This window comes from Diabrotica undecimpunctata, chromosome 4, assembly GCF_040954645.1.
Source record: "Diabrotica undecimpunctata isolate CICGRU chromosome 4, icDiaUnde3, whole genome shotgun sequence".
Taxonomy (NCBI): Eukaryota; Metazoa; Arthropoda; class Insecta; order Coleoptera; family Chrysomelidae; genus Diabrotica; species Diabrotica undecimpunctata.
In genome coordinates, this window is record NC_092806.1 from 161,294,929 (window position 1) to 161,318,789 (window position 23,861).

Consider the following 23,861-nt stretch of genomic DNA (forward strand, 5'->3'; position numbering starts at 1 on the left):
TATACCTTGAAATATCAATTAAATTCAAACTTATCAAAACAACTACGTATAGCTCGCGACAACAAGTATTTCACAATAACTTTCGATTATTAAAAGCCTTTTAAAATTACTACATTTATTAATGGTTGTGGACAATAATATATTACACTCCTTTCTAGAAACAGTTTGTTACGGCCTTGAATGTTGCAGACTTGCAGCCACAGCTACAGATACAGAAGGAACGGGATGATAACATTGAGGGTTCGGGGCGGTTTATGAGGGTGTGGGGGCGGGTATAGATATTGCTGGTTAGTTTCCGAGTCATTAGGCCAGATAGGCGGAAAATTGGGCTCTGATGCGTTGATATTACAGACGAAAGGATCATTGAAGTTTATACAGAAATAGCTAAGAGCCGAGTCGCGGTCTGAGGCCTGCACGAGGGATTTTATTAAAGAAACGAAATGAAAAGTGAAAGCGATTTTTCTTATTGCTATTGAGGAAAATGATGCGAATGTCGAGAATTTTGTTTGTGTATATTGAAAATTCCGTTTGAAATTTATTAAAAGGAAAATGTAAGAAAATTCAAGTGTGATGTATATATAAGAAAAACCTCAAGAAATTCAGTTCTTTTTAGAACAAATTAACTTAAAAATTAAATATATTAAAAAATAAATTAAATAATTCAAATTATAACAATAATAACAGTAGCAACCATCAATACAATGCTACTGTTATTATTGTTATAATTTTAATATATTCAATTTTAAATATTGATGGCTGCTGTCATATTTAGACAAATACCTCAAGTTACATTGACTGCTTTGTTCCGACTTCCGTCCTAACATGTCACTATTGTCATTTCAATCAGTTGCTATCAACAAGTCTTCGTAGACACTTTGTCTCAGGACTAGCAACCTCCAGTGGAGTCTTACGTTGCTATGTTATCTATTCCTGTTGTAAGTTAAACATCCTACTATATAAAATCAAATAATGTAACTAAAATTTAATTTAACAACATTTAAAGGCGTTAACCAAAGTATTTAGTGGCTCAAAACATGTACATCCATTAAGTATTAACTACATTTTTGTATTACCCTTGGTCAAAATTTGTTTTTCTTAAAAGTGGTTATACTTTTAGGATAGCACTGATGATGGAATATTAATTCCTAAAACGTTCTGCGATGTAGCTCCATATGGTGTTTTAATATATATATACCTTTTATAAAGGAATTTTTAAATAAATTTTTTTAGACTTACTTAAATTAAAATTTGTTTGGAACTTACCAAACAAATTATAATTTTTTATTTCTCTAAATACTCATTGGCCTTACAGAAACCATTTTAAAACAAACCAAATTCTACCTTTTTAATTATTTCCCAAATATTTTTTTAACAGACAAACAATGGAATATTCTCTATACCGGGCATTTTTAATAACTTTCATTGTCTAACAATATTGCAAAGGTTTTAGAATTTTTCCAAAGGTGTATGATAATGATGAAAATACGGCGTAGCCTGATCTTGATTATTCTAATCGTAACAAAAATAAAATAAAAAATCGGTTGCCTGTAAAGTCGGTTTTACGGGCGAAGATTTTACGTGACAACGTCTTTTTCTCGGTAGAATATTTATTGATATGAATATTATTAAATTGCACAATAGGAACAAGGAATTGAATGAAAATAAGAATTGCATAAATTTTAACTATAGAAATATATTTTGTTTACTAAAACATTGTACATGTAAACTTAAACTTAACTAATTTCTATTTGAGTGATTTTGTTGAGGATAGGACGATGATAGGAGAAATAGCATCGCACCAGCGGACCGATCATGTTTGAGTGGGAGAGAGACGCAAGGCATTCGCCGGTCCGGCAGGCCTCTCTCTCGTTCGGTGACTCATCGTAACAGACGTGAGCGGGCGTTACACTTTTTCATGAGTGACTCCGAGCCACAACCTAATTTAAGACGTTGTCACGTCAATAATAATAAGTACAGATAATGTTATGTGACGTTCACTTCTGATTATATATATTTTAATATTTTTAATTTTAAAGAATCAATTTGAAAATCAAAACACTTATTCAGATCGAAGGTTCAAATTTTTGCTAAATAAATTTGAAATTAATTAAAATTTGTAAATGTAAATGGTAAAGTTGAAAATTAAAACATTTACTAAAATTGGAATTTGAAATTCTTGCTAAACACAGTTAAATTCTAACTCCGCGCGTGGTGATTGGTCGGTTTAGTTCGTTTGTTTGGTCGCCCTGTTTTGACAGGTTAGAAGTTATAATTTGTTATTTTAAATGTTTGACTAGCAATACGCGCTGTTTCTTCTCAATCGACTGAATTACGATTGATTGCAAAGTGACTTAAACTAATAATTTACTTAACACTATCAACATTTGTCAATAGTATGACATAACCTATAAACTCAGTTTCTCAACTTTTGTGTCAATCTAACAATTAATCAATCAATCATAGTTTACGATAATGAAATATTAGTGTACAATTATTTACCTTTATTGTTGTAGTTGTTGTAAATGACGAATCTAAGCACTCAGTGATGCCACTCCTCACGATTTATCGTGAGATCTCACGAATTGAAGACAAATCTCACGATCTCACGATTAAGGTCTTACATCTTACGATTTTTAAATTTTTTTTAAATTTCAAGTGTTTCTAATAAAATGCATGGAGGAAATCAGCTTTTTTTAGATTGTCACCTTGAAATATCCATAAATTGACTGTATTTTTGTATCAAAGTGGGCTACTCCAATTAACTCAACTAATATACACAAAATAATATAAACAAAGCTTAAAAGGTTCTTTATGCTTTGAAAGTGGTTTATAAACAACTGAATTGTAATGTATATTTTACCGCCTTTAATAAATATGAAGTATAGACTAAATTTTGTGTAAAGAACAAACATTCAACAGACCTAATAGTAAAAACATATTGATTTAAGTGTGAATTTGAGATAATGTGCTGACAAAATGTTAAATCCTAAGAAAACAAAATTATGTTTTTATGTATATTCATTATACTTAATACTCTTGGGTAAAATACCTCATATCATATATGTCTTTAGACACAGTTAATAATTTTCATTGAAGTTTAAACTATAAAGAATGTTTACAATCCAACTTTAGCGATTCAACGCGCCTAATTCTCTAGTGCCGCGCGCAGCGGACCGATCATGTTTGAGTGGGAGAGAGACGCAAGGCATTCGCCGGTCCGGCGGGCCTCTCTCTCGTTCGGTGACTCACTGTAACAGACGTGAGCGGGCGTTACACTTTTTCTTAAATGACTCCGAGCCACAACCTAATTTAAGACGTTGTCACGTCAAAAATATCACAAATGAACAAGGCAGACGAAATAGCAAAGAAATTTAGAAAAACTTATATCATAAATCTATAACTGGGACAGAATATTTACTAAGTTTCGGTGATAAGGATAATTAAATTATTATTTGACCGTCTGAAAGAAATAAATAATGCCACTTTTAAAACACCTTTACACATTTTTAAATTCTGTAAAAGTTTCCAAGAAATTATTTTTAGTGTCATAAGTGTGTACAAAAACATATCAGTCTTTTCGTTTATTGATTATTTTTAGGCCGTGCCAATAAAATAACTCCCACAGTAATCTTAACCTAAATATTCAGCATTTTACCCTCTGTACAAAACAACTGTTAAACCTTCGACTAGAAGTTACCGCTGTTGTGACTAAAATTGTATGTGAATTTTGTTTGCAAATATAGAAGATAAAATCTCTTAAAAGAAGCGCTGTCTCGTTTGTTTTTTTAATTTCACTTTCGTCACGTTTTGCTCAACATGTTCCCAGAGGCTGTTCGGAATACACCAAGTAACGGTGTCCTCCGTTTAAATACCCTTTTTATAAAAAGGAATATATTTTGATTTAATTTCATTTATCACTGAGAAGTTTAGATATGTAGTTGACGTTGTTGTGTCTCCAGACCCCTGATATAGGGTAAGCTATTTTTTGTTGATACCTTTTTATAATTCCTTATCTTTTTATGATTTCGCCTATTTTTACATTCCTATTTTCTCATTTAATTATGGTTCACCGTTATTACAAAGCCGGTTTTCGGTTTAATCCTAATTAAATCCGAATCACCCAGATACTACCACAAACTTTACCTATTGTTCAAAGAGAGACCGATCTCAGAATTCGTGTAACTTTAGAGGCTTCGATGGGGTGGTCATGTAGTAAAAATGAAGACTGAAATATTTTCAAAAAGAGCCCTAGATAGTAAAAATCAGGGCGCAAGATCAAAAGAAAAGCCACGGAATAGGTGGGAGGATGAAGTGGCAGCGGACGCACAAAATTTGCTAGATGTGAGAACCTAGAGAAGATCGGCGCGGGCCCGACAAGGTTGGGGGCATAGTTTGGAGGAGGCCAAGGCTCGATTTGAGCTGTAGCGCCATCGGAGAGAGAGAGAGAGAGAGAGAGAAATCTACGTTAATCTATGTAGTCCCAGCCTATCTAATGTTTTGCCATAATTGGCAATCGAGTTTTCCTTGAGTTGAATATGGACTCAACCGTGTATCCAGGAATTGGCTGCACAGAAAGTAAACGTTTAGCCGATTCGTGTCCAGCTCAAAGATTGTGAGTACTCTTCGCCGTAAGTGCGAGAGACTGGTTGAAGACATTTTTTTGTTGCCCATGTATTTATAATTATATCATGATAGTTATTGTTCTGAAGCTCTTTTCTGGTAGCGTTTTAAAGTAATTACTATTTTATTGGGAACAAGCTGCAATTGTGGCTTATTCCCATTAAAATAGTTTTCACATGATTTTTATATTACATATTTAATTTTAAATAATAATTTTTGTGCAAGTAGCTCATATTAAGCATGTTTCATCGGAATGTATTAACGAATTAATTTTTTTTTAATCTCTTTTGGATATTTATCATTTAATATTATGTTTTGGTTCGTTTGCACAGTTAATCCAGTGCATACAGGACATTAGATTAGTTCTCCTGTTACATTATAAATATAATGATATGTCATCGGATATATTTTATTTGGTTATTTGATATAGTGATGATACTTGATATAATTGATATCTTCTTGTTATTGCTTCGTCTTCTTTTCGAAGGTTGGCGATCCAAATGGCAATTGTAGCTTTGGAAACTGCTGCACGAAAGATTTTTGTGGATGAGCGGTCAGACCATCTCTTTAGGCCTTTCAGCCATGAGTTCTGGCGTCTTCCAACTAAGGAACCTTTTTCTGCATCTTCCTCTCCTCTTCTTCTTTGACCAATGGGTCTATCAAGGAGCGTTTTTCTAGCTGGGTCATTCTCAGACATCCTATCTTAATATATTTTAGAATATCTGGTTGGATTTGGATACCTCAGGGCATGTCGGTAAAAGAGATTGATACTAGTATAACCCAAGATAAAACTTATGGAGAAATGTAATTAGGAAAACCGTCCACTCATAGGGATAAAGTAAAAGAAAAGGATGACAGGCGATATCGACATTTTTATAGGCAAATTGTATTGTACTTTTAATATCTATATATTGCGTCATGATTTCGTTTACAATAAAAAATCGAAAAAGCACAGATGAAAAGATCTTGTACTTGACGATCTTTAAAAGTTTACGAACCGGACATTACTACGACACAATAAATAAAGTGTCCACAATTAACTCGAATTACATCATTATATCAATATAACACTAAATAAATTTCCTCGGCCATAAAAGCCCAAAAGGGAATGACCTCTTTGTTAACAACCATCCTAGAAATAACTTTTCACAGCTTCCCTTCCACTCGTAACGCGACTAATTGTTTACGGAACCGAATTAGAGCGATAAAAATTTTACGAACCTTTCCAAAGACTCCATAAAAGAGTGTCGAGTATATATACTGCGGTACACTAACTTCTTTGTATGCCGTGGGTCATAAAAAAGCAGTGACCTTATGTAAACACCCATTAAAGGAACGATATGATCGACTGGCGTGGAGAAATGTCTGTTGGAGAGATTATCCTAACGGTTGTAAAAATTTCGACGAAATTTTTTGAATGTTTTGTTTCAGTTTAATTTTTTTAGAATCTACTTTATATGGTTCTTTCTTCTCAGACCCTTTTTCAATATTCCATTTATTCCTAATACCTGTACTAGATATTGAAATAAATTTTCGTTCTATGATTATACCCTCCAAATATATACACATTTTCAGAAAGCTTCTTTATGTACAAATATTTAATTGTTAAAGTATTTAACCCTTAACTGGAAAAGTCTTGTCTGTAAGACAATTTTTCAATAAGCATTTGTTTTTTTTTGGGCTTTAGAACTTACCTATTTAGTCAATTTTAGTGTTGAGAAATAATAAATGAAAAATTGCTAATATTAATATTCTAATATAATTAATACTAAGAAAATAAAAAAGTGTATACCTATCTATACTAATAATTGCTAGTGCAAAAAGTGTATCTATTCGAGTAAAAAAAAAACCTCATAAAATCCCTATAACTGAATCAAACAAAAAGAGACAATGACAAGAAAAAACAAATATCAGGAAAACAGGGATACTCACTTCTCGTCCAGGGACCCATCAGGACATTTGTTTAAGACATTAATAGCAATAGGTCACGGAAAGAAATAACAATTGTGTTAAAACAAAGGTTAACGAGCTTAGCTAAGATTGACTCATCATCATCATCATCATTCAATCTTCGCTTATCCACTGCTGGACATAGATCTAACTCATAATTTTCCATCTATTTCGATCTTGTGCCTCTTGCATCCAATTCCTATGACAACGTTTTAGGTCGTCAGTCCAGCGTGTTGGTGGACGACCTCTACTTCGGTAGGCATCATCTCTTGGTCTCCATTCCAGTATCCGCTTTGTCCATCTATTGTCTGTCATTCGAGCCACGTGACCTGCCCAGTTCCATTTTAGTGTTGCTACTCTCTCTACTGCATCAGCCACTCCTGTTCTTTGTCTAAGATTGACTACAGACACACATTTGCATTATGTATAAATTTAATCAGACACTCATAGACTTTTTTATTATCAGTAGCCAATAGGTTATTTATTTGATATGGAGGAAATATTTGCAGAGTTTGCAAGTTGTTTAAATTCCTGTATTCTAAAGATATTTGGAACACTCAAAAAATATGTGGTTAGGATCTCCTTGTTCTTGACAAGTTTCGCATAAGTCTGAATTGTATATTTTGATTTGTGCAAGATGAGCAGGATAACAAGCGTGGCCAATCTCAATCTTATTAAAGCTGATAAATTGCGTTAGGCTTTCACGGCCATCGTCTAACTTATTAAACTGTTTATTCGGGCTGTTGGGCCGTTGTCTTCTGTTGAGATTTGTTCTCGACGTTTCGCCAACACTAGGGGTTGGCATCTTCTGGAGATGTTGATGCTTCCCTTGTAAGCAGAAACTGACGACGCGTTGTACTACGGAGGCAATATTTATAATTCCCACTCGCCTCCCCTCCACTGGTTTCGGCTTGAGGGGGCGTGTCGTTGTTTATAGTAGCTTTTCTATCTCCGTGTTTGGCGGGAAGGGCGTTTGTGGATTTTAATACTGGATACCAGTATTAAATAAAATAATGGTTTTTATCAAAACCAAAATTATTCAAAGCGGAATCAAACCCGGAAAACTACAGAAAGCATATATATATATATATATATATATATATATATATATATATATATATATATATATATATATATACTATTTGACACGTAGGCCACAGAATTTAATTAAGCCATCCCATCACTCCCAACTTAAAAAAACTTCCCATCTTCATAATTCCATCGGTTTACTCCCTGGAATTAATTCTCTATCCGAACACACACATCACCGCCAAACCTATGCAACCGCAACCTTAATTAAACAGCGTCCTGTAATATTCCTGTCGCTAACAACGTTTCTACAGTGACCACGATGGAACTGTATAAAAATCTGCTTGAATAGGAATGCGGTTTGCCATGAAGCGATCAAATAATCACCTATTTTTGCAGAAGATACTAATAAAAAAAATTGAGATGACAAGACAAACATATTCTAACAACATTCTGATTAAGTGGCTGCTGAAAAGTTTTGTTTTGTAAATTTTAGTTCTTGTGGTCTCTTATTATGAAAAACTGCCAGACTATTTATAGCAACAGTTCGTTTTCCACATCTTTCTGAAGTATTTTCGTAAATATAAAGCACGAAGAGCTTATCTGTCACAAGAACTAGGTTAACTTTATTTATTTTCAAACTTCACACGGTTGAAAAGAGACGTTTCTGTTCAACGACTAGATTTGTATCCGAAACAATTCCCATCTAAAATTAAAAAAAAATAAATAAATACTTAGTGTATTTTTGAACCTTCGCAGCATCCGTTCTGTATCTTTGCCAAATATTAGTAAACTTGCGACAATATTATACTTAAAGGAGCCAAATAATTTTTCTACTAACTATATAAATAAATTTATTAGGAAACTGGTTTATTATTATATTTACTAGTGGAAGCTTTTGTTTCTAAAAATTTTTAATGAAAGAATCCTTTATAAAATGTATATTAATATAAAAACTCTATCGAGTTACATCAAAGAATGTTTTCGGAATAACTATTCCATCATCAGTGCTCTACATTTACATGTTTGATGATAAAAAACTAGAATGTAACCAAGAGGCAGGAATTAAAAATAGAAGAATAGAGTTGATATGACAAAAAAACAGATAACTTTCCAAATTCTCCCGAGAAATATCTGTCCAATGATATGCCATACATGGTCTATTCCCTTTAAATTATCCACTTTAAATTAAAGGTTTGTGATACTGACAGGGAGAAGATTGATATATGACAGACATGTGTTTTAACATTTTTACAAAATGAAGTGAATATTTCCAAATATCAGGATGGAATCTTTTAAGTGACCAACCTTAGCACGATTAGCACCATCTATTATAGATACGAATAAATCATGGACATTACAGAAAAACAGGAAACCAAAATAAAAGTCATAGGAGTACGAATATTGCTCGAACGATCACATTTAAACAACAAAACAAGATCAAATTAGAAACAAGAAATTAGACAACAGATAAATCAAGAACCTCCACAAACAAGAAAATCAGCAGTGCTTACAGTTATTGCTGATGTATTAACAAGTTTAGAAAACATTGGTTTTAATTATTTGAACAACACTTTACTACACATTAGATGAATAATATATAATACTATGTAAATGTACAGAAATATGAACTTACCTGTACAATGCTTTTAGTCTGCTTAGTGATATCATCTGTAGATCCTTGGGCAGACCTAGGCGTTTTAATACACCCAGGAAACATGCTGATAACGTAGTCTCAGTTAAACAAACAATAAAAAACTACTTATGTCACATTATGGCACCCACTAACGTTTAACAATTTCTCTATTTAACACCCCGTGGTTTTCCATTTTCGTTTTTATCTTTCAAGAGAAAGTCCCGTCGACGGTGCCTTGGCAAATCCCGCTGTTATCCCTCCATAATCCGCAAATTAGCTTCCGTCCATTTATTGAGCATTGTCTAGCACTTGGCACTTCACTGCGTAAGAGTTACCATTGCGAGAAATTAAACCGAATCAAGTTTTAGGAGAGTTCGAGCTTAGAGCGGAGTTTTCAGAACTTTTGTGCATGGCGGCTGAAAATCGGGAATGTTCAACACCAAGACACGGAGTTTTTAAGTTTTCGTTGAAACTGTAAATAAATATTTGATGTTACAGTGTGGTCTATTTCCAGAATAAATTACTGTACTTTTTTATTTGATCATAATAAATTAGAGTATGTTTAGTTGTAGGCACTTATAATTTATAAAAGACAGAAAACCGGCCATTTTATTAATTTAGGAATATCTTGTCCAGACTTGAACCAATGGTTCGTGAATCAATTCGTTATTGCCATCACAGATAACGGAATTGCATTAAATCTAAATAAAAAAAAGAACGTTTTAAAATGTTTAAAGTTTTTATAAAGGTATTATTATTATCATTAACAACTAAAAACTGTATCTAATGATTTTAGTTTAATAACCAGAGAGGGTGGAGTTAATGCCCAAAATGTTTAAAGGATCTTTAAACGTATAGTAAAATTCCACTATTTGGAAGAGTGATTTCATCATTTAAAGGCCGAATGTCCTTAAATTTAAATGTACTCAGCGGCCCCCGAAAACTACCCGTTTAATTTGCATTTTCTCATCAGAAATCATAGAATGTATAATTAGTACATTTGTTTGTGCTTCTTTATAGCAGACGTAACCACAAGATGCCGTAAAGTGTAGCCAATTCTTGTTAACAAGTAGCAGTTATGGTTATACAAACCTGAATTCTTCGACGCAGCGATTATTACCGACATAAAAATTCCAAAATAATGAGTCAATAGTAAAAATTGAGCACAAAAATGTACTGAAATAAATTTTATTTACATGTTCAGTTTTGTTACATATTTAAGTTTATAAAATAAAAATTGATATGTTACATTTCATTCCCATTCCGTTTCTAAAACTTGGCAACTTGGGAATTTGTAAAGCATCGTAGCAGTAATACCACCGCACCTGCCGAAGCAAGAAACGTTCATTTACATAGACGGTGCTGGCGTGAGTGCTTTTGTTGCCCTTTGTGATTATATTTTTTTCGGTTGAAGTTTGTGGTGTCAATCATAGTGTTATTGGAGTTTGTCGTTTTATAGTAAATTTTTAATTATATTCTGCGATTATTAAAATATAATGGACGAACAACCGAGTTGTTCCAAGAGAAGACAGCAAAATGGTAACGTCAGAAGAGAAGGTAGTGATACGATATGAAGGAATTGAATTGCATGATGCAGAAAAATTGCATGAAATATTAGCCAAGCGGTCGATATTTGGAGCAGTTTAACAAAAGTATCCATAAGCTGTATTGATTGGCAAGATTTAAATGTCAAAGGTAAATGCGAAGCATTTATAGAAGGCTGCTTTACAGGATTAAAAGCTCCATCAGGAAAGGGACGACGTTTAATCATTATCCATATAGGAAGTCATACAAGGTTCCTTGATGATGGTTTGCTTCAATATGAGTTAAGAAAAACAGGAGATTATCATGAAGAAATGACTTCTGAAGTATTTGAGCGCTGGTTTAAGAGAATCTTAACAAAATTAGAACCTGATCAGGTCACGTCAATAGACGTTTTAGCGTAACTTCCGCGACAGCCGAGTAACATCAATAAGCTTTCTGCAAATTTATTTGTTTTTTTATAGCTTTTTGTAACAATAAAACACTGAAAACTTTGTTTTCGAAACTTCCACAAAATTTATTATAAAATCTTATCACTACAGCTGTTTCGACAGAGTACCTTTCTCATGTTATCTATTTTTGGTATGCATTTACACATTATAGTCTTAGCCTCAACCAAATAGGTTTAAGAAGGGGAGAACTGTTTGTCTCACATTGGTTAAAGACTATAAAGTGGTTTCGTTAAAGACATATAAAGTGTAAATGCATACCAAAAATAGATCACTTGAGAAAGGCACTCTGCCGAAACAGCTGTAGTGATAAGATTTTATAATAAATTTTGTGGTAGTTTCGAAAACAAAGTTTTCAGTGTTTTATTGTTACATAAAATGAATTTCCATCAAGTAACGGTCGAATCCATCAATTGTAGGTTTTTGCTTATGGCATTCTGTATTTTTAGGAGAATGTAGGGAATAAGCCACAAAATATATTCGAATGTTTAATTTAGTGACGTTTCGATCTCTATAAAGAGACCGTTTTAAACTCTTTATAAAGATTCTATAAAGAGACGGAACATATAAAGTAATAAAAAACGTCATGTGGCAGATGTATTCCCAGAACTTTTGAATATTACTGAGCCCAGAGTAGAACAAACAAAAAATACAAGGTGCGGTGCCATGTGTGTTGTAGAGGCAAATACAGAAAAACTAGTAAAATATGTGTAAAATGTAACAATTTTTTATGTCTAGAATACGCAAAATCAGAGACAGTACAATGAGGTCCGTTCAGACCCCGTCCCGTCTTTTGTGTAATATTTTGAGGCCCGTCCGATGAAGGTTAAATAAAGCATTTCTTAACAGTAATTGGAAAAATAAGCTCTTAAGTGGATAAGTTTTTATGTTTATAAAAATTACATTCTCTACAATTTTTGAACAATAGTTAAAGCAGCAAAAGAATGTGAAGTTTACATGTTACTACTACCACCTTATCATTGCAAACTTAATTCTATTAAACTAATTTGGACTCAAATAAGGTCATATTTCAAGAGAAATAATACAATATTTAAACTTAACCCATCAACGGCTAGTATTACGTTTATGTAACCGCCGCACCCAACTCTATTTATATGGCTCTGTCCCAACTGTAGCCTGAAATCCGTTTGTAGGTTATGTTAGACAACTGTCAGATGGTCAAACAATCTGTGGCGTGACAGAATTGGTTGATTTCGCTTTTATTTTTTTTTTTGTTAATGAGTGTTAAATTTGATGTTGGGTTATGAGTGATCAGTAAATGGACTTTCATTTAGAGTAAGTACTGATAGATTTATATTTTTGTGGTAGAGGTCATTCTAGAAGCCAATAATACTAAACAAATGTTTGAACATTATAACTGAATAACAAACATGTAGTTAACTGGCATGGTTTTGTCGTTTTGTAGACGATTTTTTACCGTTACGTTATCGTAACGCTAGCCGATTGCGGGAGCAAAATAATAAGAATAGTTATTTTTATTCTAGGTGCGGTTTCACTCTTGAAGAGGCACTAAATATGGCTTATGATGATGATATCGACGTTAGAGAGATTTTTATAGAACCTCCAGACTCAAATGTCCTCACGGATGAAGACTCTGGTGAAGAGGATGATGGCGGAATGATTGATAATCTCAACAGACACCAACTCTCTGCTCATGTTGAAGTTAGAATTCACGACGAAGAGGAGAATTATCAGGTCGAAGCTGTTGCTAGTAGTGTAACACAAAAGTTATCAGAGCGACCAGGAAAAACGCAAATAAGTTGGATTGACGGAGACCTTATTCCATCTCCAAGAGAATTTCCTAAACTATCAAATCGATTCTCAGATTTGTACTTGTCTACTGCTGAAATGTAGGAAAAATTTATAGATGACCAAATTGTACTGTTTCTTGTTGACCAATCTAATAGATATTTTTAAATGAAACAAATCCAAACATAACATGCGATGAAATGAAATGTTGCCAAGCTATTCTCATTTTATCCGGCTATGCTGAATTACCCGGTAGAGATTTTTATTGGGATTCCAACGATGATATGAGCAATCAAATGGTATTTCACGCTATGCGAAGGGATAGATTTCGACAAATAATAAAATATTTACATTGTGCAGATAATACAAAACCTGACCAATCAGACAAGCTATGGAAACTCAGAACTTTTATGGATCTTATAAAACAGGATCTTATAAGTCTGAACAGGGTATCAGATGATTTGAGGTACAATGGTCACAATCACTTGCTTGTGCCAAATGAAGAAAGGAAAAGAAGAAGATGTGCCGGTGAAGGGTGTTCATCCAGTGTAATAACAAAATGCCGAAAGTGTGATGTAGGCTTACGTATCGAATGTAACGAAATTTTCCACACTAAATAATTTTGTATGTCACATTACGCTAGCGTTACGTTAAGGTAACGGTCGTTTTTCCCAAAATACACAACTTTTTTTAAAATTATCTTTTTATTTCTGTTAAAGACCAACTTATAGTCGTCTAATAAATACTTTTTTATGGTAAAGTTCAAGAAAGCAAATTTCGCCGTTAAAGGGTTAAAGCGATTCGTTAACTACTACATGACTCAATATCAAAAGTTTATTTGGCAATTGACAAAAAAAACTATTAGACATATTATAGCAGAGGAAGAAAGATTATGGAAACTCGATATTATAGAAGCAAAAATACAGACAATTATAATTTCTTTAGGAATCTCATATAGTTTTGATTTCTGCTCATTTAATATCATCGTTGACCGTTTTACCACATTAACTTGTAGTAAAGTTTTTTCTAAATACGTTTATTTATAAAATCAGCCACTCGCCTTGTCAAAATTACTTATGAAACATGTTTTACTACCCAAACATGTCATTTTTTCAACTAATCACTCCTGAACTCATTTATTTGGAAGAGCTTTCGACTGCTTATACTTATAAATCATCGTAAAGTGTTTAAAACTTCTCCGTCCCCCGTATTTTTTACGCTTATTTGGTAATTTACGAGCGAATCCCGTAGAATTAGTCACGGATTTTTGTAGGAAGAGTGTCACATTCGAAAATAAACAGTTGAGCAGAAGTAGTTCTCCTCTCGTTGTGTAGTATTTTTGGAACACTAATGGTCTAATTACCAGAACCATATCGTAAATAGGTCTATGCCGTAAATAGACGTAGACTAAATGCAACCGTCATTTATTTGCCGTTTAAAAGTCTTGAATTATTTGATGGAATGGCTAGGTTTTTTCCTTATTTGTCACATTTATTTTAATATAAATTGTTAACAGTAAAATAGTACAGTATTTAATTCAAAGCAGTTAAAAATATACTCCGTCTAGGACGGTTGATGGTTAGATCGACTACCCAATTGATTTACTGGGAAAAAATTTAAAAAATTCTATTAACTGTAATTAGTTTTTACTAGTTTTTTATTCTGCCACAAGAATAACATGATTGCATCTAATACATTCTTCAACTTACCAAAGAGAAGACTTTATACGTGGAAATCACCCCAGGAAAATGGCGAGAGAATAATTCGAAATCACATTGATTTATTACTGATAAACGAACGATACAGAAACTCCTTAAAATCCGTTAAAGCTTACCCAGGCGCAGATGTCTTTTCAGACCATAACCCTCTAATAGCGCAAATGAGTATTAAACTAAAAAGATTGGAGCAGAAAAGAAGAGCAAATCAGATAGACGTTAGTCATTTATGTAACCTGGAGGTAAAGGAGAAACTGCAAAAATGTATTAATAATAATTTCAAAATACTTCATGAAAAAGAAACATCTCAGCCAACGAACAACATAGATAAAAAATGGCAAAACGTAAAAATGGCGATAACAGGTCCTGTGAAGAAAATTCTGACTAAAGAAAAACCAAAAATAAAGCCAAGGTGGATGACTGATAAGATCCTTCTTCTCATGGACAATCGAAGAATAATGAAAGGAAAAAACGAACAAAGGTATAAACAAATACAGAAAGAAATCAAAATAGAAATCAGAATAGCAAAAGAAGATTTTTATAAAAGAAAATGTGAAGAAATAGAGCAATTGTAGGCAAAACATGATATTTTTAATGTACATAAAAAAGTGAAAGAACTTGCAGGTACACAAAAACGTAAGCAGCCAAATACCCTGTATAATGTCAACGGAAACATAATAACAGAACTAGAAGAACAGTTGAAGACATGGAAAAACTATATTGAAGAACTCTTTGCAGATGATAGACAACAATCTGAGCTAACTAACATACAAGGAGACGAAGGTCCAGAAATAACGGAAGAAGAAGTAATGTACGCACTAAAAAGAATGAAAAATGGTAAAGCCCCAGGTCCAGATGAAATACCAACGGAAATCCTTAAACTAATAGAAAAAGACTCGATTCACATTTTAGTTAAACTTTTCAATAGCATTTATACATCAGGAAAAATACCACAAGAATGGCTTTTATCCACCTTTGTTACTATACCAAAAAAGATAAATGCCAAACAATGCAGTGATTACCGTACAATTAGTCTGATGAGCCATGTACTGAAAATATTTCTGAAAATTATACACTCTAGAGTACACAGAAAACTGGAAATGGACATCAATAATACCCAGTTTGGATTCCGAAATGGACTTGGAACAAGAGAGGCGTTGTTTGCACTGAACGTTATGTCTCAAAGATGTCTTGACATAAATAAATCAAGATGTATTCATGTGTTTCATAGATGACAACAAGGCCTTTGATAAAGTGCGGCACCTAATCAGACTCCTGACAGAAAAGAATTTAGATAAACGAGACATCCGACTAATAGCAAATATGTACTACAATCAGAAAGCAGTAGTGAGAGTAGAGAATAATACCACTGAAGAAATTGAAATAAAGCGAGGTGTGAGACAAGGGTGTATACTGTCACCAACCCTGTTTAATCTCTATTCCGAAGACGTAATGAATAGAACACTCTCTGAGCAATCCGTAGGTATTAAAATAAATGGTGTTAGATTAAACAATCTGAGATTTGCCGACGACACCGTTCTGATCGCAGAAACACTTGAAGAGCTACAGACATTGGTGAATAAGATAGCAGACTGCAGCGAAGAATATGGACTATCTTTGAACATAAAGAAAACTAAATTTATGGTAATATCGAAATCAACACAAAATGTCCAAAATTTATATTTACACAATGAAATTATCGATCGAGTTAGCAAATACAAATATTTAGGCACTTTTATAAATGAAGACAACGATAGCTCAGCAGAAATCAAAATAAGAATAGAAAAAGCCAGATCCATATTCACTAAAATGAAGAGAGTGTTCTGCGGAAGAGATTTGAGCCTTGAAATGAAACTTCGCCTGATGAGATGTTACGTACTTTCTGTGCTGTTCTACGGAATGGAGTCATGGACGTTGAAAAAGATTGATACCAAAAAATTAGAGGCATTTGAACTGTGGATGTATCGCAGAATCCTGAGAATATCATGGACCGGGAGAGTCACAAATGTCGAGGTCTTGAGAAGAATGAATAAAGAAAAGGAAGTCATATTTACGATCAAAAAACGAAAACTGCAATACTTGGGACACATTACAAGAGGCGAAAGATATGAACTGCTTCGAATAATTATGCAAGGGAAAATAGCAGGAAAAAGGTAATTAGGAAGAAGACGAAACTCCTGGCTAAAGAATCTACGGGAATGGTATAGCTGTAGCAGCAACGAATTGTTTCGGTCAGCAGTTTCGAAAATACGTATAGCCCTGATGATCGCCAACCTTCGGAACGAAGATGGCACTTGAAGAAGAAGAAGTTTTTACCACGTTTTTTTTCTGTATCGCACAATATAGCATCGATCGTAGATAGCACTATTGCTCTCCTGTTGGCTGATACTACCCTTATCCGATATATGTGATTTAATCAGCAAGAGTTAAATTATTTAGTACAAAGTTTACTTAAAAAGGGAGCTAGGGTATTCTATTTTCGATGAAGAGAAAGTGCGATTCTACAACGGTAGACCATTCAATACGTTTGAATAAAAACTAGAAGACATAAAGAGAGTTGCACCATTGCACCAATCGATCATTTTTGTCGGCTTTAAAATGATCTGTTTCCTCTTTAGATAGCATCGTGAATATACAAAGTATCCCTGCTTTTTGTGTATATGGGTCTCATTTGAAAAATTAAAGGCCGGTGTTTTTGATGGTCTACAGAGCCGGCAGCTTTTTCTTCTCCTTCTTTTTCTTTCTATATAGACATGACTCTGTCTGTTTTTCAACGTGCCTCCAGTAAGTTGTCGTTCCATCGTTTTCGTAGTCTTCCTACTGATCGTCTTCCTATTGGGAAATCGTCTCTTCCCGTCTTTACTATTCTATTTGTTGTCCTTCAGCTTATATGATCATTCTATTCTACTCTTCTATTTCTTACCCAGTTCTTGATGTTCTCCACCTTGCATCTACGTCGTATATCTGTACCTTTAGCTCTGTCTTAGTGTCATAATGTCTTGCCATCAATTTTTCAAGTGTTTTCATCTATGCTGTTTCTATCATCCCTTTTGTCCTCTCTGTATCAGGTCTTGTTTCTGCCGTGTATGTCATTACTAGTCTTGACACTCTTTAGTAAATTCTGCCTTTCACTTCTTTCCCGATATTTTTATTTCTCTATATTACTTCATTCAGGCAGACTGCGGCTCTGTTTGCTCTATTCACTTAATCTTCCACTTCAGTTTCGAGCTTTCCGTAGCTAGATAATGTGATACCTAGATATTTAAACTCCATCACTTGTTCTATGATCTTCCAGCTCCAATTTACATCTTAGTGAATTTGATGTTGTATCCTCGCATTTTGTCTTTTTTGGGGAAATCAACATTAACTTTTCTGGCGGTTATATTAAATTGGTGCAGCATACGTTGTAAATCATCTTCACTTTGAAAAAGTAGCATTGCGTCGTCTGCATAGCAGATTATTTTAAGTTGTTTTTCTCCCATTTGGTATCCTTTTTTAGTTCTTACATTTTTTATTATTTCATCCATAATCAGTTCCATAATCCAATAGAGGACTCAGGGAATCTCCCTATCTTATCCCATTGCCATCTTCAATAGGGTCGGTTAGTTATTCTTCTACTTTTACTTTTATTGTGTTGTTTTGGTAGATATTTTCGATCGTTTTGATTATTCCTAGAGTCTCTTGCGTACAGTAAGTGGATAACGTCTTTTAATTTGACCCAGTCAAATGCCTTTGGATTGTCCACGAAACATAGATAAGCCGGTTTGTTGTTTTCAAATGATTTCTTTTGCACTTGCCTCATTATAAATATAGCGTCGGTGCATGATCTTCCCGACCTAAAAACTTGTTGTTCTTCTGCTAGTGTTATAATTTCATTCAGTTTATTTGGTATCATTTTGGTTGTTAATTTTAGTTTTGTGTTTATTAGCTTCTCTGTAATTTTCCGGGTCCGATTTGTCTATCTTTTTGAAGAGAGGTATTAGGATGCTTGATCTCCATTCTTGAGGAATTCTGTTTTGTTCTATTATTTTTTGGATTGGTTTTAATAGTTGTTTGGTCAGATCTGTTCCTCCGTACTTTAAGAGTTCGTCCGGCATTCTGTCCTCTACTGCTAAGTTTCTATTTTTTATTTTCTTTAATGCTTCCTTTACCTCTTTTTCCTCAATATGTATTTTCTCGTTTGTCGTCACCTTTGGTGTTGCTGGTTCATGATCGTAACCTTTAGCAAATAGAAATCAAAAGTAGTCTACCCATGTTTCCTTCTTAATGTATTTCGTTTTTATTAGTTCGTTCATCTCTTTTCTTTGTCCTCTGATCACTCTCCACCTTTCTTTTTGTGTTCCGTAGAAGTCGTGTTCAATCTGTTTTGAGAAGCTCTGGCAGTGTTACCTTTTTATTTGTCTATTCTTCGTAAAGATAAATATTTAACCGGAAAATGACCCAAATTGAAAATAATGCTTGGTTGGCTTTCAAAAACATTGGTAAAGACTTTCTTGGAAATATGCAAACAAAGAATTATACGCATTATAACGAAATACGTATTAATAATTTATTTTTCCCTCACAAAGAACAATACAAATACACTTTTGAAAACATTAGAGGACAAAGATCTATGATAGATTATATTCTGTCGAATAGAGAGTTACAGCCCTCTCAAATCTTGGATGTAAGAGCACTAACATCAGCAGAAATAGGAATCATCATCATCATTTGGCTCTACAACTCTATGTGAGTCTTGGCCGCGTTTACTATTTTCCTCCATTGTTGTCGGTCCTGAGCAGCTATTTCCCATTGCCGTATTCCCACTTTGCGTAGATAACTGGCTACTGCGTCCTTCCATCTCTTTCTTGGGCGACCAACCGACCTTCTGCCATCGGGTTTTCCCAGAATGTGGCGTTCAGGAGTCTTTCGTCACTCGATCTTAGTACGTAGACGGCCGGGCCCATCTTATTCGGTTTGCTTTAATGTAGCGTACTATATTTTCATCTCCATTTACTGTCAGGAGTTCATCATTGTGTCTTGTTCTCCATTCTCCTGTTGTCTCTTCTCTGCAAGGCCCATAGATAGTTCGCAGTATCTTTCTTTCCAGTACCAGTAATTTTGTCGTTTCCCGCTGGTTCAGAGTCCATGTCTCGCTTCCATACGTTATTGTGGGACGAATTATTGTCTTGTACACTCTTATTTCATGCTGGTATTGAGAGTATTTTTAATTTAAGTGCGATAATTAATAAGTAATATGCCCTGTTTCCTGCAATGATCCTGGGTGCCACGTCCTTTTCATATTTATTTATCAGAGGAAGCAGAAATAGGAAGGGATTATAAATTGGTATTGTGCAAAATCCGACCGAATACACAATATATGTGATAACAAAATACTAGAATACACCACAAAGATAAAAACCGAAAGCTTGCAGGATGACTCCACAAGATACCTATTCCAAAAAAGAATAACCGAAAAAAGCAGAAACACATATATAACATAAAAGGATAGAGTCAAAGAAAGCTAGGCAAAAATTAAGCCCTAATATCTTAGGTTCGGCCAAGGAAGTTCTTGATGATAGAAATATAAATAAAAAATAAATCGTTCCCAAGGCGAAAAACTCCATGGTTTTGTACGGAAGTGAACGAAAAATGTAAAACAAAATGAAAAAATAAAATAAAATACTGGAAATTACACTGTCTAGCTATGGAGACCTGGACAAAGAAGTGAGAGATCAAATACAAAAAGCAAATAGACTGGCAGGCTGCCTTACTAAAACTATATAGCGAAACAGACACATTAACACTGAGATGAAGTCAAGAATTTATAAAGCCAGTGTAAGACCAATAATGACATATGCCTCAAAAACAAGAAACGACACAGCCACAACGCAAAAGCTACTGGAAACGGCAGAGATGAGAGTACTGAAAAGAATTACGGGAAATACGTTAAGAGATCGAAAGAGAAGTGAAGACATTAGAAGAAAATGTAACATACAGTGTATAAATGAATGGATGCAAAATAGAAAAAAAGAATAGAATAACCACTTAAGCAGAATGAAGGAGACCTGTGTCGTCAAAATAGCAAGAGATAAGTCACCAATCGACAGAAGAAGTATAGGACGACCGCGCAAAAGATGGAGTAAAGAGGTATTAATCCGCCAATGAACACGCAGAATTGCTTGTAAAGAGGAAGAAGAAGATGAACACAAAAACTGGCCTTCAACGTCGGTCTTCACCTCTTTCTTGAAATTTGCAATCCAATTTTGTACGGTTACATACGAAGGTCATCTTAAGAATATGAACCCCAGAAAAGAAATTTCGCAATAAAACTAGCTGATCAAATAAAGTTCCAGAATAATTAAGAAAAACAAAAACATAATATTTCACATAATTCTCGATATTAGACGGAGCTGTTCTGATCAGTTTTAATTTCGTTAGAGAAATAATATTGCCATAAAATCCAATAACAGTCAATTACTGTTTGTGTTCCTAACTTGCGCGATTGGCATTGGCCGTTAAAAGGCTATTTTATTCTTCAAATATCCATTTAGATAATTCATTGCACATGGCGCTTTCTTGTGAAGACGGAAACTTTAAAACTGTCCCGAAATAGATCGGACGAACGATGCATGAAAGCAGTTTCAAGTCGGGGTATTAAGTGGTCAGTTCAAAAGCCCGATGAATCAGAAAGCGCACCAAAACGGAGCGTGTGTAGTTAAATATAGATATTATAATAAGAAACAAACACTTCATAATGCGCGCTAGATGTTATTAGTTATCGCTAATAACTTACAGACAATGTAAGCAAAGCGACTTGGTGCTTTATGGACTTGCTGGTTTCGATACGGCTCTTGCAGTGGTGCACAGAGATTTGTACTATATATAGATGATACCTGATGTAGGAAAACACATGTTCTTGCATGTAAATACACAATGAACACAAGGAATAAAATCACTAGTGATATAAATACATCAAGCAAAAAAAATCTATTACAATAAATCGTCTACTCAATATACAATTGGTATACAGTCTGTCCCAAACCCTTCTTTCAGTGCGTCACTAATTTTGACGTCACATAGGATTTTAAGAATGTCGAAAATTATTGCATGACATTTTAGTTAAATCTGACAGTTGAAGGATCGTAATCGGCTAAATGTGAAACGGTTATTTTTTGAAAATGTGGAGTAAAAATGTGGAATTCAAATTTTTATTGCGCAATATATTGGAACGGCAGTTTGTCATAATTTCTATTCTATACATTCCAAGGAAAGTGCTTAATTAGCTAAGATTTATTTATGTATTTATTACAAACACTATGGCTAAAATGTATAGTATTTAAACTACTAATATAAATATTTTTTAGAATAATTTAAAACTTATTTCACGAACGACAGAAACTGATAATAAAGTTGTCCCAGCCTCTTTTTCTAATTGAAAATAATTTAATAATTTTAATATTAGTCTTTGTTCATTCTCGGTATATCTCGCCATATTAAAATATTTTTATGACAATAAATACAAAATTAAATTTTCACTGTAAAATGTCTGAAAATACTATCCTGAAATGACAATTATCATTTTATCAGTTGACATTGTCAAAGTACTGTCACTATCGAGACCATCTGCGTCAAATTATATTTATGCGCATCATTGATTGGATATCTATTTAGCGTATTATAAACTCCAACCAATTATATATCCGTAAGTAGAATCCGCTTTAATATGCAAATACCCGTGAACGATATATAATTTTCTAAGTTCTATGTATAATAATCACAGGCTCACGTTTTTTTCTGTCACTTCTAGCTTAATGCGTTAGAGAGAATTCGATCAACTGTGACGCACTGAAAGAAGGGTTTGGGATGAACTATACATTTATAGTTTATACAATACTTTTTGACAGCTTTAAAATTTTTTATCGTAGGTGTCTTCGCTTTTTTCGTAGGACTACCTTTTTGGATTTCTCTATTTTATTTGGTGTTTAAACTTTAATATTTACAAGAGATAACACAGTTTTAGGTTCCAATTTCTTTTGAATTTTCTTTTTATTACATCTTTGATACGGCTTTTTTAGCCATTGTCACTTTCTTTACAGCTTTTTCTTTTCACCAGTGACTGCACGTTGGGCTGCAGCTGTAGTTTTCCGGTTTAGTTTTCAGCCTTCTTTTTCTCTTCTGATCCAGTCTTTGCAGATCCAGAGGACGACGATTATGTAGACGTTAAGTTGAAAGATCATGAAGCCCCTTTTTCGTTCGTTCGTACCAACGATTCACTCGCTGCTGAGACTTTTAAAATGAACGGTGCAACTTTTTTCTCTATCTACTTTATAATTAAAGGCGACATATTACAGGATAGCTTTAAGGTTGAAGAGAAGAATGACTTCTTTCTTTAAGATCTTTTATCCCATTACTAACCATTTCAGGCATTGGTAGATGGAAACGTTTTGCCCTCGAAATTTTCTTTTTAAAATAATGAGGATGTTTGGAGTTCTAGAAGTTTACGTAGCTGAAGTGACTGATGAGTGCTTTTCTGTATTAGATATCTGATATCTCATTAAAATTACAACACTTGTACGTAAAGCTATGTGCAGAATATAGTGATTTACTGAATAAGAATTAAAACCTCCAAAAAATATACCTTTAATCTTAATTGTTGGGGTTTATTAAAAAAATATTCGGTATAAAGCATGCTATAAGAAAAAATTATTGCTCCCGAAGAGTACCGCTATTTTCTGACAAACCCTATCTAAATTCAACCTTTCTTGAATGTAATCCCCAAAACTGGTAATTCAAAAATATAAATATACCTATACGAAATGTAAAAATGAGTCATCAGTTGACTTCCTATAGTAGTGTCATTTGGACCTTTGGTCAATGCTCAGTTTCATAGAATTTTGAAACGTGCAGATCACATCAACATGATTGTGACTGCCCATCCAAGTTGTCATATGTTAGATACTTGTCACTTTAACATTTCCGTTAAGCCAGGAGCCATTCTCTCTCCTGATGTCACCCAATATGTAGCTTCTTCGAATTTATAATAATTTTAAACTGTTTTTCCTTTGTCTCGTGTTGTGTAAATGTATCAGTTAATGTTTATGACATTCACCATATATTGTTGGATAGCCTAATTTTGACGAAGTAAGTCTAAAACTTTATATTACATAA

At 33.8% G+C, this 23,861-nt stretch overlaps 1 protein-coding gene across 6 annotated transcripts in view; it reads right to left on the reverse strand.

The window, feature by feature from the left end:
• sick (sickie) overlaps window positions 1-23,861 on the reverse strand; it is a 677,587-nt gene that overhangs the window by 640,912 nt on the left and 12,814 nt on the right. For all 6 annotated transcript variants that reach the window (XM_072530832.1, XM_072530834.1, XM_072530833.1 and 3 more), the window contains exon 2: window positions 9,236-9,707. In XM_072530832.1, the coding sequence (XP_072386933.1) occupies window positions 9,236-9,319 (84 nt within the window). In that variant the 5' untranslated portion in view covers window positions 9,320-9,707. The remainder of the gene's footprint in view (window positions 1-9,235; window positions 9,708-23,861) is intronic.